At 57.5% G+C, this 13,556-nt stretch overlaps 1 protein-coding gene across 1 annotated transcript; it reads left to right on the top strand.

The window, feature by feature from the left end:
* The first annotated feature begins 4,606 nt into the window (after positions 1-4,606).
* On the top strand, positions 4,607-13,549 carry LOC307113382 (inter-alpha-trypsin inhibitor heavy chain H4-like). Its single transcript, XM_079795022.1, has 13 exons — positions 4,607-4,618; positions 5,617-5,721; positions 6,154-6,264; positions 6,772-6,900; positions 7,590-7,706; positions 7,966-8,134; positions 8,204-8,329; positions 8,496-8,677; positions 8,754-8,939; positions 11,026-11,165; positions 11,424-11,578; positions 11,891-13,301; positions 13,523-13,549. Exons 3-12 carry the CDS (start codon positions 6,154-6,156, stop codon positions 12,205-12,207), a joined length of 1,632 nt encoding a protein of 543 aa, XP_079651148.1. The 5' UTR covers positions 4,607-4,618; positions 5,617-5,721; the 3' UTR covers positions 12,208-13,301; positions 13,523-13,549.
* The last annotated feature ends 7 nt before the right edge of the window (positions 13,550-13,556 follow it).

Below are 13,556 nucleotides of genomic sequence, written 5' to 3'. Positions count from 1 at the left end.
TACCCGTCCATGTCTTTGGGGGGGACCTAGATGATCCTGAGGTGCTATTGCCACTGCTCCATCCTAGAAAGAGCCTTGGGTGTGAGATCTGGTGCTGATCTGTGTGACCTCAGACCATCTCTCCTCTCCTGAGGCTCCGCTTCCCCTTGTATTTGACAGGAGAGTTGAGCTGAGGCCCATTGCACCAACCAGGCCACATGTACAGAGTGAAGCAGCTGGGGCCTGGGCTCCCCCTCCCGCTGCCTTCCACAGAAGCCAGCGAGATGCTTCTAAGGACCCCAAGGCTCTACAAGAGCCAGAGACCTTGCAGGCCCCGCCCCCCTGAGCCCTTGTTCTGCCTCCTCACCATCTTGCATCCCTCCAAGACAAAGCCAGGTCAGGGTTCTGTGGCCAGAGGCAGTCTGCCTCCTGAGCTTCTCCCCTCTCTCCCAACTCCAGGGAACCTCCCCTTGCCACGCCCACAGCTCTGCCTGCGCCTTGGGAAGCCTGGGTTCTGGGCTTGTGTGAGATCCTCTCCTCTTGAATTCAGTGAGCAGGGAGTGGTGGCCGCAGTGTCCCCTGTGTGCATGGAGCTCTCAGATTTGGGGGAGTACAGAGGCCCATCCAGCTGTGAAGCAAGACCACGCACAGTCCCGGGCTGGTCTGGCAGGGCCTGGGCTCCCAGGCTTGGCTCAGGGCTGTGCCCTTAGGGAAGCCCTGCCTGTCCCCTGGGCAGGTGGAGCTGGCTGCTCTGAGCCTTTCCCACGCCCTGGCCTGGCCGGGCCTCCTTATATAGCTGTTTCCAGGCTGGGCCTGTGTTCTCTGCCCTGAGGGAGCAGACCTTCTGTGGGGACAGGGCCTAGGCCAGCTCACTGGGCTCTTTGGGGAGGCTCTTCCCCAGCGTGTAGAAGGCGGTGTGTGCCCTGTGTAATGCCAATCGTGTCAGAGCCAAAGGGCGAGCGGTGCCGTTAGGCACACAGATGAGGCTTCTGGCTGGAGTCCCCAGAAGGAAGGGGAGCAGCCACAGACAGCTCCAAAGTCCAGGCTGCCCTTCCCCAGGCCCAGATGCCACTGCCGCTGGCCAAGGCAGGGCTGATGGAGGACACCCCTTTCCAGGCCTCTGCAAGCCAGTCACTGCCCAGGGTCCCACGATAACTGCGCCTCTCTCTCCCCAGAGCTAGAGTCATGGAGTCCTCCTTCCCCAGCCCGGGATGTGGCACCTGGCCACACTTGTCTGCAGCATCTTTACCCCATCTGTGGCCACTGGCCCAGGGGCTAGGCTCTCCCCGAGCCACCAGGGACACACGCGCCAACTGTGTTATTTATTTGTTTTACTGCTGTTTGTTTTAAGAGCGTTTCAACGTTAGCCCTGGCTGGTATGGCTTGGTTGGTTGGAGAGTCGTCAAAAGGTGGTGGGTTCGATCCCCGGTGTGGGAGCCTGCAGGAGGCAGCCGGTACATGTTTCTCTCCCACATAGATGTCTCCTTTTCTTTTCCTTTCTCTCTCTCTCCCCCTCCCTGTCCCTCCATCCCTCTTTCCCTTCCTCACATCCTGGAGGATTCTCAGAAGGGGTGCGGGGTGTTCCTCTAAAACCATTTTTTTTTTTAAATAAAAAGCATTTCAATTTTATTAAAGGAAAATCTAGTCATTGATAATCCTACCCCAGGCCCTGGAGCCGCCCTCCATGGTTCTGGGCTCATGACAAGGCACTGCCTTGGTGTGCTGACGGAGCCGCCATCTGCCCTTTCTCCTTCAATCCGTGACTCATGGACTCCCTTGGCATGACTGCCTCCATGCAGGTCACCCGTGTGTACAGGCAGCACACTGAATCGCCCCCTTCAGGAGCTCTGTCCCTTCCTGTTTGTTCCACACGTTCAGTAAAGTCCCCGGAGGGAGGCCTCTGGGCCACAAGGCTTGGCATCTTTTTGAGTCTCAGTTTCTGTTGCCAAAGTGCAGGTCTTGTGTTGGGGCCTTGCTGGAGTTGAACCCAGAGCCCTGGCTAGATTAAAGGGGCCTGAACAGCAGCCTGGGACCCCAGGAGAGAGAAGGGGTCTCCTGGGCCCAGCCTCTGTCACCCCGGAAATAAGGCAGATCCACCCCGCCTTGACCCCAGCAGATCTGGCCCCACTCAGACACCCCAAGGAGTGCTCAGGGCCTGCAGAGCCCCACTGCCCAGTCACACCCACCTGGCCCTCAGGCTCCCTCCTCCCGGAAGCTGCCCCGCCTCCTCTTCCCAGCCATCCCCCAGCTGGGCTGATGGAGAGTGGGCTGGTTCCCCTTTGTGTCCCCAAGCCCCAGGGCACTTGTTGGTGGACCGACTGGTGTAAAGGGTAATGGTGACCTGGGCAGGTTCTGGACCTTTCAGAAGGTCTGCCCGTACCTAGTTCCCACCTGAGCCTGCCTTTCCTCAGTGTAGCAGGTCCTCGAATAAGGTCGTTTTATTCAACCTCTTTTGGTTATAATGTTGATGAGGAAAAACTAGATTCCCAGTGAGGGCCACTTTGTGGAGTTACATGTCCTCCCCATGTCTTTGTGGGTTTTCTCCATGGTTTCCTCCCACATCCCAAAGATGTGCACGTGAGATGAACCGGTGTGTCTCCATCGTTCCAGTGGAGTGTGGGTGTGTGGAAGGGTGACCTTCGATGGAGGGGTGTCCCGTCCAGGTTGGGGTCTCACCTTTTAAACCCTCCGCTGCTGGGAGAGGCTCTGAGCATTCAAAACCCTAAACTGGAATAAGCAAGTTGGAAAAGCATGATCTTACCTGTCTTTATGAATCTTTCTTAAATATATGTATAGCTCACGCTGACTTCAAAATTTTGGATTTTTATTTAGAAGTTTGGTGATGTTTTTGTGACCAGAAATATGCCACAGGAACTGAGCACGTTTGCCAGGTATACGTCATTTCACTTAAAGTTGCCGTTTCCAAGTACCTATCCAGATGACACTGAAGACTTATTGTACATGTGTATGCCCCCAGCCAAGGTCCACAGGACATTCGCAGTTGGCCTGCTTATCTGAGTCCACTGCAGGTTTTGGCTTGTAGATCCCAATTTCCTGCGACCTGCCCCCGGAGGGGCGGAGCAGCAAGCAGGTTACTAATTCATTCCCCCTTTCTCTCTCGTTCAGAAGCAGCCTGCCAGGCACTGGAGCCCAAATGAAGCCCCAAGCCTCTGCCCGCGCCTGTGTCATCGTGCTGGTACTTCTGCCGCTGCTGGCTGTCCTCCAGACCACCCGTGCCCAAAAGGTAGCGGGTGCCTCGGGCACCTGAGTGCGCACCGGAGTGTGAGTGGTATGAGCTGGTGAATGAGTGAGAGCCTGTGTGAGGGTGAGCGTGCAAATGAGCACGGATGTGTGTGTATGCAAAAAATGGTGCTGACCATCCACCAGGCGTATCCTGAGGGCTTTATGGACACCCTCTCCCCCTCCCCATTCCCTAGAAGGGGTGATCCTATTCCCATGTTCCAGGTGGGGAATTGCAGGTTAGCAAGTTGCCCCTGGAGGCCGGCAGTGGGGGGAGGGTAGGAGTGGGGATGGTTAGCTCAGCTGCCCTCTCCCTGGCTGAATGGCCTCAAGGTAATGATGCTTCCTGTCTCCCTTTCCTCATCTGTGAAGCAGGATGATAACAGACCCTATACAGAGGTTTGTTGTGAAGATGGAACCTGTAACACTATGAAGTGCTTAGTACGTGCCTGGCACAGAGCAGACACTCACGTGTGTAACAAGCCGCTCAGCCAGGCACCCACCTCTGCTAGGCTGGGTGTGCAGGTGAACAGAGCTGGCATGTACACAAGTGTGTCGTATGCAGGCTGGCAGGAGATGTGTAAGGCTTCTTATGTGAGCACATGCGAACCTTAGACCTGGGTTGAAGAGCAGGTGCCTGAGTCAGTGATCTGGGGGGACCTACCATCTCTGCAGGGCCAGGGCCTGTGCTGCAGGGCAGGGCCACGGGGGGTGGGGCCCACGGCTGCAGGGAAAGGGGGCAAAGAATGTTCTCAGCTCTTAGAGACTGGACCCTGGTCACCTCCAGATTCTCCCAGCTCCTGGAGGCCCCTGTGGAGACTGGCAGGAGCTGTGTTCCTCCATTTCTGGTCACCAGAAATCAAAGGACTAGATTGCTGTCCTTACACTGTTCAGAGCTAAGACCTTGAGCTTCCTGATCCCAACCAGGGCCTGGAAAAGTGCGAGTCCACTCCCAGACACACTGAGGCTCGGGCTCCACCTTCCATCCCCTGTGTTGACAGACTGGTCCCTGCCCCTGGCACTGTAGGGTGGGGAATGGAGCACAGAGCTGCCTCTTATTTGAGAGAAAGATCCACATGTGAAATGCCTCACGGGGTTTTGTCTGAGGCATCCATCGCTCAGTGGGGGTAGGGCCAGGGCTTGGTTTGGGACCTAGGTCAAGGCCTGGATCTTGAAGAGCATTGCTCCAAGCAGGGCTGGCATTGAGACAGTTCCCCCCTCCTCCTTCACTGGTCCAGAATGCCATCGACATCTACAGCCTCACTGTGGACTCCAGGGTCTCCTCCCGGTTTGCCCACACGGTCATCACCAGCAGGGTGGTCAACAGAGCGGATTCCATGCAGGAGGCCACCTTCCAGATGGAGCTGCCCAAGAAAGCCTTCATCACCAACTTCTCCATGTAGGTGCCTTCCCGCCCACCTCCGCGTCCCATCCTCATCCAACACTGCCATCCCCTCCCCGCTTGTCCCTCAGGAGAGAGGACCGCCTGCTGACAGGAGGTGTGTGCACTCCACCTGCAGGCAGCACAGGGAACCAGAGGCTTTATCAGGAACTTATTCTCAGAGATGTTCCACCCAAAGCCCACTCCCTTCCTTCCTCTGTTCATCCCTCCACCCCTCCCTCCTTCTCTCTCTTCCTACATCCCCCATCCCTCCCTCTATCCATATTCCATCTGTCCCTCCATCCCTTCCTCCTTTCACCCCTCCCTCCTTCTCTCTTCCTCCATCCCCCACCTCTCCCTCCCTCCTTCTATATCTTCCTCCATCCCCATCCCTCCCTCCATCCATATTCCATCTGTCCCTCCATCCTTTCCTCCTTTCACTCCTCCTTCCACCCACCTCTGCATTCCTCCCTGCCCTGTGCTGGTGGGAAGAGGGTTCAAGCCTTTTAGCCCTGTGACGCCCACTGGCCTGGGAGCCTGGCATCTCCCTCCTCCCCACCCTGCACCACATAACTGGGCACAGGGCTGGGTGCACACGCAGCTCAGAAAGCACCTGCAGGTTCCTCTGGGACAGGCTATGAGGGGGAGGGGCAGTTGGAATGTGGGGCCAGAGTGGAAGGGAAAAGAGAGGCCAGGACTTAGCTCAGCCCTGCCTCCTCTGCAACCTTCTCTCCTGTCCGTTCAGTAAAACGAATGTTCACTTACGTTGTGCGTGCCTCAGGGTAGATGGAGGCCTGGCACACCTTGCAGAGGCTGCCCGCCCTTACCCAGGGTCCTGCACAGTCTTGTACACAGTAGGTGCATAATAAACAGGGGTGAGGTCTGGTAAAGGTAGGAGTCACTCTAGTAGGACGCACAGCAAGTTGCAGAGAGCCTCCCTGGAGGAGGTGGGGATTGGAGAGAGGCCCCCCAACCCCACCACCAGGCTCTCAACAGCACTCACCCTCCTGCCCCAGGATCATCGACGGTGTGACGTACCCAGGGAACATCAAGCAGAAGGATGCAGCCCAGGAGCAGTACAGTGCGGCCGTGGCCAGGGGGGAGAGCGCTGGCCTCCTCAAGTGAGCCCAAGGGGGTGTGGGAGACCCCAGTGGGGGTGGGGCAGAAGTTGTCCCTGCCTTTAGTTCTGCATCTGCCTCCAGTGTCCATACCCTACCTGGTCTGGAGGGGCAGGCCTGATGCCCCTCTCCCCCAGGGCCACTGGGAGAAAGATGGAGCAGTTCCAGGTATCGGTCAGCGTGGCTCCCTCTGCCAAGGTCACCTTCGAGCTGGTGTACGAGGAGTTGCTCAAGCGGCATCTGGGAGTGTATGAGCTGCTGCTGAAAGTCCAGCCCCAGCAGCTGGTCAAGCACCTGCAGGTACCTGGAACTGCCTCCTCCCAGGAGGCCTCCTAGAGGACCCGGTGCTGCTGAGGGTGGCCCTCCTGCCCCCGCTGTCTCCTGTGAGGCCAGCCCTGGCTCCTGGCTAACCCAGTGACCCATTTCTTCTTCCAGATGGACATTCACATCTTCGAGCCTCAGGGCATCAGCTTTCTGGAGACAGAGAGCACCTTCATGACCAGTGAGCTTGCAGACGCCCTCACCGTCTCACAGAACCAGACCAAGGTGGGCCTGCCACAGGGGGTGGGAGGTGTGGGTACCGAGGGGCCTGTCTTCAGACCAGACATATGAGCCTGGATCTCCAGAGAGCGGGACAATTGAGCAGAATCTCTCAGCTGGCGGGCTTCTGAAGTCTCTGGGTGCACGCTGACATGTGGCAGATGAGGAGGGCAAGGCCTAGAGGAGGAAGGCGGGTGCTGGTTTGAACCTGAGGTTGGGGGGCGCCTGGGAGAGGACACTGACCTGAGGGTCCCAGGACCAGGGGGAAAGGCGGAGGCTGGATCGCACACATCCTCAGCCCAGGCTCTGCTGGCACGGCTCCGGAGCTGAGGCTCCTGGCTCACACCCATCCACTGTTCTGAGGCCGTCCACCTGGCAGCCCAGCCTGAGAGAAAGTTCCCTGGCATTTGACATAAGGTGGAATCCCCATCCTGGGCGATGCTCAGATGGGGTGAGGGGTGTGAGCGTGGCCTCGCTGCTCCCCAACATCAGCCCAGTGGGTCGTTCCTCTAGGCTCACATCCGATTCAAGCCGACGCTCTCCCAGCAACAGAAGTCTGCAGAGCAACAGGACACGGTTGTGGATGGCGACTTCATCGTCCGCTATGATGTGAACCGCACCCTCTCTGGAGGCTCCATTCAGGTGCGTGGGCTCCAGGGAGAGCAGAATAACCAGGAAATCCCTCCATCCTCAGGAGCCTGAGCCTGGCTGTTGGAGAAGAAAAGGCCAAAAACTGCTCCTGCCGGTCGGTGTGCACCAAGGGCAACAGCCAGAAAACACGCAGTTTCGTTCTGCTGTCCCTGAAAGAATTCCCTTTCGGAGGCAGAAAAGTTTCATCTGCTAAAGAAGGTTTATTACCTCTAAACTGCCTCAGCGATTCAAACGAACAGGAGGCAAAGTGGAGTAGAGTTCTAGTGGGTCGTGCAAAGCAGGGAAGTTTTCAGCAAAAGAGTAGCTAGACTGAGTGCTAAGAGATGGTGAGGAATGCGGGGGGCGAGGCGGGGTGTGAGTGGGAAGAGACCAACCAAAGGACTTGTATGCATATGTGCATAACCCATGGACACAGACAATCGGGTGGTGAAGGACTGGAGGGGAATGGCAGACTAGAAGAGGCCAGTGGGGAAAAAAGAGGGACATCTGTAATACTTTCAACAATAACGATTTTTTTAAAAAAGATGGCGAGGACTTGGGGAGGTTAGCAGTGGGACTGTGACAGAGGAGCTTAAAATGAAGAGAGGATGGGGACCTGGGGTTCTGGGGTAAGGAGGTGGGGCAGGGCAGGGCAGGGCTGCAGCTCTCATCACCTGGGGAGTGTCTCACTCTGGTCATAGATCGAGAATGGCTACTTTGTGCACTACTTTGCCCCCGAGGGTCTGTCCATGATACCCAAGAATGTGATCTTCGTCATCGACAGGAGTGGCTCCATGATGGGCAAGAAAATTCGGCAGGTGGGTACCATAGGCCAGGGCAGGGCCCGGAAAACTCTCAGCTGCCTCACACTGTCAGCTCTGGTCTAGCAGGCAGACCCTCCCTCCTCCAGCTTCCTGGGGAGGTGGCTTCCAGAGACTGAGGTCAGAGCTGGTCCTGCCCCTGGAGCATTCACCATGTGGCCCCTGCAGGTGTGGCCTGGGGGTGCAGCTCAAGGGCACATGAACCGCCATGGAGGTCCCCCTGAGACACCCACCTTGTTTCCCCTTCTCCTGACAGACTCGGGAAGCCCTCATCAAGATCCTAGAGGACCTCAGTCCCGAAGACCACTTCAACCTCATTAGCTTCAGCAGTGAAGCAACCCAGTGGAAGCCATCGCTGGTGCCAGCTTCGACCCAGAACGTGGAGGAGGCCACGAAATACGCTGAAAGCATCAAGGCTCATGGAGGTGAGCACCAGGGGGGCTTCCGGGCACGAGCCCCGCCTGAGAGGCATCCTGAGAGTGTGTGCCCCTCAGGAACCAATATCAACGATGCGATGCTGATGGCCGTGCACCTGCTGGAGACAGCCACCCGGGCGGAGCAGCTGCCCTCAGGGAGCGTGTCCCTTCTCCTCCTCCTCACTGATGGCGACCCCACTGTGGGTGAGGGCACAGCCCAACTCCAGGGCACACTGCCCAGGGGCATCGCTAGGGCTGCATCCTGGCTTGCTGTGGGACCGGGGGAAGGAGGGGTCCCTGAGGCCTCTCTGGCTCTGAGATTCCAAATATCCCCTGAGCAAATCCCTTTTTCTCAAAACGCTGGGTCCAGGCGAGACCAACCCCACGGTGATCCAGAAGAATGTGCAGGAGGCCATAGGCGGTCAGTACAGCCTCTTCTGCCTGGGCTTTGGCTTCGACGTCAGCTACGCCTTCCTGGAGAAGCTGGCGCTGGACAACGGCGGCCTGGCTCGGCGCATCTACGAGGACTCGGACTCCGCCCTGCAGCTGCAGGTGCCAGCCTACCCCTGAGGGCTCGGTGAGTCTGGGATGACCCGTCCTGGCCCTGGTGACACCCCGCACTCTTCAGGACTTCTACCAGGAGGTGGCCAACCCCCTGCTGACCGCAGTGACCTTCGAGTACCCAGGCAATGCCGTGGAGGAGGTCACGCAGGACAGCTTCCGGCTGTTCTTCAAGGGCTCCGAGATGGTGGTGGCCGGGAAGCTCCGGGCCCAGAGCCCTGAGGTGCTCTCCGCCAAAGTCAGCGGGCAGCTGGTGAGTGTGGCCGGCCATCCCGGCGTGGAAGGGTGGCTGCAGCAGGCATTCAGAGGGGCTGGGTTCAAACTGCAGCCCTGTCAGTCTCCGGCCGACTGACCTTGGGCACGTTACAAAGTGCCCCCTGCCACCATGGATGACCTCAGTCCCCACTGCATGGCTGGTGGTGGGGATTCAATGAGATAACGTCCTGATTCTCCTGAGAGCACCTGAGCTTGCCTGCACGTGGTAGGCACTCCGTAGTCAGTCAGTGTTGCTGCTGTGCCCTAGGGCACTGGGTTTGACATCCCCTCTGTTCTCCACCAGCCCTCTGAGATTGCAGTCAGGCAGGGAGGGCTGCTCCCACTTCACAGATGAGCAGACTGAGGACCTACTTGCCCTGGGGCCCATTGCAGCCCAGGCAAGACTCACCCCAGCTCATCACATGGTGCCCTCTCCTTGCCCAGTTCTCCCTGCCTCTGTGCCGCAGGGGACCCCTCATTCCACACAGAGAATCTGAGCACCTGCCCTGAGCCAGAACCTTCCTAGGCCCTAGGGATTGCCCTCGTGGGATAGTCGTTGGTAAATCGTCACACAAACAAGGAAAGACCCAGAGGCTGAATTGTCCCTGAGAGGATGAACCCAGGGACTTAGGGGAGCAGCACGGGAGCCCCAACCTGACCTGGAGGTCCGGGAGAGCTTCCTGGACAGGACTCAGCTGCGACTGTGGGATGAGTAGGAGGTGGCAGAACCAGATGGTGAAGTGATGGAGGAATGTCTCAGGCACGCATGGCAGGCGGGCACGCTGCGACAGGCCTGAGTCTCTGAGAAGTGGCACGTGTCACAATGAGCAGTTCATGCAGTGACCAGAAGCCTGGCTTCCACCCCCTCTTTGCCACCTCAGAGGGGTGAGGCCTGGGGATTTCACCGCATCTCCCCGTGCCTCCGTTTGCTCCCGTGTGAAAAGGAGAATCGGTCATCTTACCAGCTTGTGAGACTGCCGTGGGATTAACATCTGGCCCAGGGTAAACATTCCACACGTGTTAGCTGCTGGAGGCTGGGAGTTCCCAAAGTGCGGAACCCAGGGTGACGAGGGAGAGTCACACTTGTCATTGTTTGAGTAATTACGTGTTTATCCTAATGTATCTTCTGAGAAATGTAACTCCAATCCCAGACGTAGGACTTCCCTGATCGTATTGCTTGGGACGAGGCCAAGTGGAGAGTGTTAGTCTATTTAACGTTCACTTAAGGAAAACCATCGAATAGATATAGCTGTGCAGGTGGATAGGGCATTTGTGCAGGTGGCCTGCCGGTGACAAAGGTGTGGGAGGCCCGGCTCTGGTGAGAGACAGAGGAGGGCGTCTCCAGCAGCGGGGATGGGGTCTGATCCACATCGCAAAGGCTTTTGGCCGCCGGGCAATTGTGACAGGAAAGGCTGGAGTTTGTCTTCCCTCAGGCCCCACGTCCCAGGCTGCTGGCCAGGTCAGCCTGAGACCAGGATGCCCCACCCCGGGGAAGGAAGCAGCAGTCCTTCTAAAATTTGGGCACACGTGTCGCTGTCACCACTGGACAGTGCCTGGTCCCAGCAGCGGCACAAGTTTGGTCAAGGGGCAGCTTAATGGGGTCCATGGGGCTCCAAACCCTATCAAAGCCTGAGATCTCTTTCCACCTCTGCCATGACTGCTGGGGAAGGCACTTGTCTCTCTGTCCCCAGCGTCTCCACCTTTGGGGTGGGCCGTCTTGGGACCCTGTCTGCTTTAAACTGCATTTGCTGCTGCTGCTGCACTGGCCTGGGGTCCAGATCCCGTCCTCATTTTCCTTCTTCCCAAAAGCTGCACCTGATCTGAGTTCCTGGCTTTGCACCTGTGATAGTTTCTACCTTTCTCTCCACGTCCTTCTCATCCTTGGAGGCTCTGTGGCTGAGCCCCTTCCACCCCTAAACTCCCTCCCTGTTCCCCGCGTGTTTGAAGGGAATACAGTCCTCACAGCCAATCCAGGGGACCTGCCCAGTCCCAACTAGGATTCTCATGGAAGTGCTGGGATGCGCCAGGCCAGGTGCGGGCGTCAGGCCCTCACTGCTGCCGCCTGGCTGGGCCCCTCTTTCCAGCCCACGGAGAACATCACCTTCCAAATGGAGTCCCAGGTGGCAAAGCAGGAAGAGGAGTTCCGACAGCCCAAGTACATCTTCCACGGCTTCATGGAGAGACTCTGGGCGTACCTGACCATCCACCAACTGCTGGAGCGAATGTGGGTGGCCTGCACCCCCAAGGGCCTGCTGGGGCGGCCACACATGGCCTCAATGTCTTCCCAAGGTCCTCATGGGTGGGACAGCACAGGTGGCCTGCGCATCTCCTGTGTATGGAGAGAGGGGGTCATGGTGTGGTGTCTGAGCTCCAGACTCTCCCAGTAGGGACCCCGCCCCTCACCCCTAAGGGTCTGGAAGGGAGGGAGACTGGAGCTAGGCATCCAGGGAGCTGAGGGGCCTCTGATGCTCTCTACCTGCAGGGTTTCTGCGTCCGATGCTGAGAAGCAGGCCCTGGAGGCCCAAGCTCTGGGCTTGTCGCTCAACTATAGCTTTGTCACCCCCCTCACGTCCATGGTGGTCACCAAACCGGAGGGCCAAGACCAGTCTCAAGTTGCTGAGAAGCCCGTGGAAAGTGGTGGGTGTGAGAGTGGGCTCCTAGCCTCCGTGGCAGCAGAGTTGGACCCAGTCTTCTCCCCAGCCCCTCCCCCACATCCTGACCAAGACCCTAACCCTGCCACCCCGACTCCCAGGACCCCCAGGAGGTGCTTCCCATTTCATTGATGAGGAAACTGAGGCCAGGTCTCCCAAATGCACTGCACCTATCTAATGGTGGGGTTGGGAAGCAAGGTTAAATAAGCACGTCAAATGTATGAAAACGACCCCGATAGTATCTCCCTCCCTCTCTCACTCACTCTCTTTCTCTCCCTTCTCTTTTTGTTTTATGCAGAAAAGGTTCCCTCAGGTAAGGGCCTAATACCGTCACAGGCTGGCGTTGGTGACGGGTGGCTGTATCAGGACCTCGGACCCCAGTCCCACAGAGTTGCTGGCCAAGGCCTCTCCAGCCCAGCATGCTGCCAGGAGGGGGCATTGTCTGCCCAAGCACGTTGGTGCTTTAGTCTCCTGTTCGCTCAGATATTGGCTGTCCTGGCGCTAGGGGCACAGTCCCCATCCAGCTGGATGCACACCCAGGTCTTTCTGATTTCCAGGTCGCACTGTCTTCAGACATCCAACCATGGGACACACAGGGCCCGTATTACCAGGTAGCAAAGGAGGGGAGGTAATGGGAGGGGAGATTGACAGAACCTTGACCCTGGCCACAGGCTGGGCTCTGCCCTGACTGTGGGTGAGTGGCTTGCTTGGCTCACCTGGCTGGTGGCTGGGCTGGGTCTCAGTTCAGGTGTGTGTGATTAGGAGGCAGCCATGCAGGACCTTATGTTAGTGGCAGAAGAAACTTCAGGGGACAAGGTAGTTGGAAGTGACTGATATCCCAGCGGGGAGGACTTCAAGAAGGTTCCTTTTCCCAGCTTTGAGTTTCTCCGGGTTGTACGGGGAGAGGCTCTCAGAGTGGTGGGTGTGGGAAGGGAGCCCTCTGCCCTCTCTACATCCGTCTCCCGGGGTGGGTCCCAGAGCCCTGGCGGTGGGGCCCCATGACTCCACTTGAGCAAAGACTGCAGGTGTCAACTTTTCTACAGCAGGAGTTTCCCTGTTCACTCGAGTTGATGACCTGCCCAGCAAGGTAATGGAATCACATGACCTTCTTATTCCTTCTGAATATATTTATCCATTCTCTACTTTGGATTCGGATCCGAGGCAACCAAGCGGGATAGGTAAGCCACTTTCTGACCTCATTTCCTCACGGGGATAGGTAAGCCTGCCTGTAGACTTGGATGAGAGCAAGCCCCTGCACAGGGCTGGGCACAGACCAGGGACAGTTGCTGTGGGGCTTGACATGAAGTAGTGTGTCATGTATTTTCACTGAACCAGACTCATTACACTCTGGAGGCTGGCTCAGCATGGAACCTTCTAGAAAGGCAAGGCTCCCACCATTCCCAAAACTATGAGTGGCCCCATGAGCTGTTTCTGATCTCCAGGCTGGATTGAGACCCAGCCGCAACACCAGCTGGACCCTGTCTCCTCAGTGATTTTCCTAAAGTGTGCTCTCCTAGGCTGGGTGTATGGGGGGCAGGGGTCGCAGGGCTGGAGCTTGGCGGGTGGCAGGTGGCAGGGATGGCTGGAGCGCATGCTGATTGCTCTGAATCCTGACTGCCTTCTCCCTTTCTGTTTCTGGCCAATTCTAGCATCTTTCTCTGCCGGTGGTTCCAATATAGTGATTGATTACCTGGACGAAACAATGGAAGGTAGGCCCCCAGACCAGATTCCCTGGAGTGGACGATGGCCTACAGCAGGGAGACCCTGGGATGGGAAAGACCTGGGGGTCTCTAGGAACCTGTTACATGGTTTCTCAATGTTGAAGTGGAGAAGGAACCCTGGCCACACCCATACACCATTCCATCCTTCCGTTGCCCCTGCCCCCAAACTCTGAGGAAGGGGATGCCTAAACAAAGACTTTGTCTTTCAGAAACAAGCCCTACAGCCGCACCACCAGGTAAGTT

The sequence above is a fragment of the Cnephaeus nilssonii genome, assembly GCF_951640355.1.
Source record: "Cnephaeus nilssonii genome assembly, chromosome: 17".
Lineage (NCBI taxonomy): Eukaryota > Metazoa > Chordata > Mammalia > Chiroptera > Vespertilionidae > Cnephaeus > Cnephaeus nilssonii.
The sequence above is the reverse complement of the archived record's forward strand: the minus strand, read 5'-3'. Positions and strand labels throughout refer to the sequence as shown.